Below are 1,600 nucleotides of genomic sequence, written 5' to 3'. Positions count from 1 at the left end.
TTACATCTTTAGCAGCTTCCTGAGTTTTGAGCACAACTTCTTCATGCACCTTTTCAAAAAACTGGCTCTTTGCATGTTCTTCCACATCAGCTATTTCCTCAAATTCTATCCAGTCTGTTAAACTGTAGTACCAACATCTATGCGTGACTTTTCTGCTAATGTCTTTTTCAGTTCTATTTTGCCAATAATGCCAGTCCAGGTGATCTGCATAAACATCTGTCTGTGATGTTGTAAACCTCATTCCACAAGAGTAACACTGAATACCAGTGTACAGTTGATTTATAATACTATCATAACGTTTTAACTCTTCAATTGTAAAATTGTTAAGATCTGGAACATCTTGATCTTCATTTTGATCTTCCTCCTCTTCAGTGGGAGGCTGAGCAGCAACTTCATTTACTTGTGTTGTAGCTGAATCAGGCTGGGACAATTTGAGAATTCCTGTTTTTAGCAGTTTTGAAAATAATTCATTTACATCCACCTGACTGAGGTGATTATCAGGATATGCCTTAGGAAGGGCTCCTGAAGGATTCTGAACAAATGCTCCAGGATTTTGTGGGTGAACTGGTAAAAATTGTCCCTGGCCAAATGGTACTGGTTGAGGAACACCAGTCAGAACCTGTTGAGATGCCTGAATGTTTCCTACTGTTATTGGAGCAGGTAAATTGCCAAAGTTTCCAAATTGAGAACTTTGAAGATTCTTTTCATCAAAATAGTGTCCAGAAGCTCTGCTAAGGGGATTTGAGAAACTCTGGTTCCCAGGTCCATGTGGTCCATTAAAATTTGGTCCTTGAGGTGAATCAAATATTTGTTCGTGTCTTTGGAATTGCAGTCCTTGGGATGGGGCATTAAAAGCATTGCCAGGGAGCTCATTATATGGACCAGTCTGACCAAAAGAAACGGATTCAAGCCTCTGTGAAGGATGATTGTCAAATTGTGCGCCTTGAAGACCAAGGGGAATATCAAACCTTGTTGCTTGCTGATGTTGTGGACCATCAAATCTTTGAGGAACACCATGAAATCTTGGTTGAACCTGCTGTCCGGGTGGTCCATCAAATCTCTGTGGGCCTGGTTGACCAGTTCTTTCAAATCTAGGACCTGGTTGACCATGTAATCCATCAAATCTTGGTAAGAGTGATGGCTGACCTGGCTGCCCATCAAACCTTAAAGCATGACAACCTTCAAATCTTGGACCACCTTGACCCAGAGGCCCTTCAATTCTCAGTCCACCTCCTGGTACAGGACCCTCAAACCTCATTCCACCTCCTTGTTGGACTAAGGGTCCCTCAAACCTGATCCCAACCCCTGGTTGACCATGTGGACCCTCAAACCTAAGGTTTCCACCAAGTTGATTATGTTGTCCTTCAAACCTCAGACCAGTTACTGACTGGCCATGGGGGCCCTCAAACCTCATTCCAATTCCCTGCTGTAGCAAAGGGCCCTCAAATCTGATCCCACCTGCTGGCTGACCATGAGGTCCATCAAACCTAATTGCAGCTCCTGATGGACCATGACCCCCCTCAAATCTATGTCCACTTACAGGCTGACCTCTGGGATTATCAAATCTAAGTCCACCCACAGGCCCACCATGAGGGGCTCC

The 1,600-nt window shown here is 44.0% G+C and overlaps 1 protein-coding gene across 1 annotated transcript in view; it reads right to left on the bottom strand.

Annotated features, from left to right (window-relative positions):
• LOC102771223 (pre-mRNA cleavage complex 2 protein Pcf11-like) overlaps positions 1 to 1,600 on the bottom strand; it is a 9,368-nt gene that overhangs the window by 4,601 nt on the left and 3,167 nt on the right. Inside the window, 1 exon segment of the mRNA XM_015557512.1 lies at positions 5 to 1,565. Coding sequence (XP_015412998.1) covers positions 5 to 1,565 — 1,561 coding nt within the window.

This window comes from Myotis davidii, unplaced genomic scaffold, assembly GCF_000327345.1.
Source record: "Myotis davidii unplaced genomic scaffold, ASM32734v1 scaffold46, whole genome shotgun sequence".
Classification (NCBI taxonomy): domain Eukaryota; kingdom Metazoa; phylum Chordata; class Mammalia; order Chiroptera; family Vespertilionidae; genus Myotis; species Myotis davidii.
Note: the sequence above shows the minus strand (reverse complement) of the source record. Positions and strands in the feature narration are given on the sequence as shown.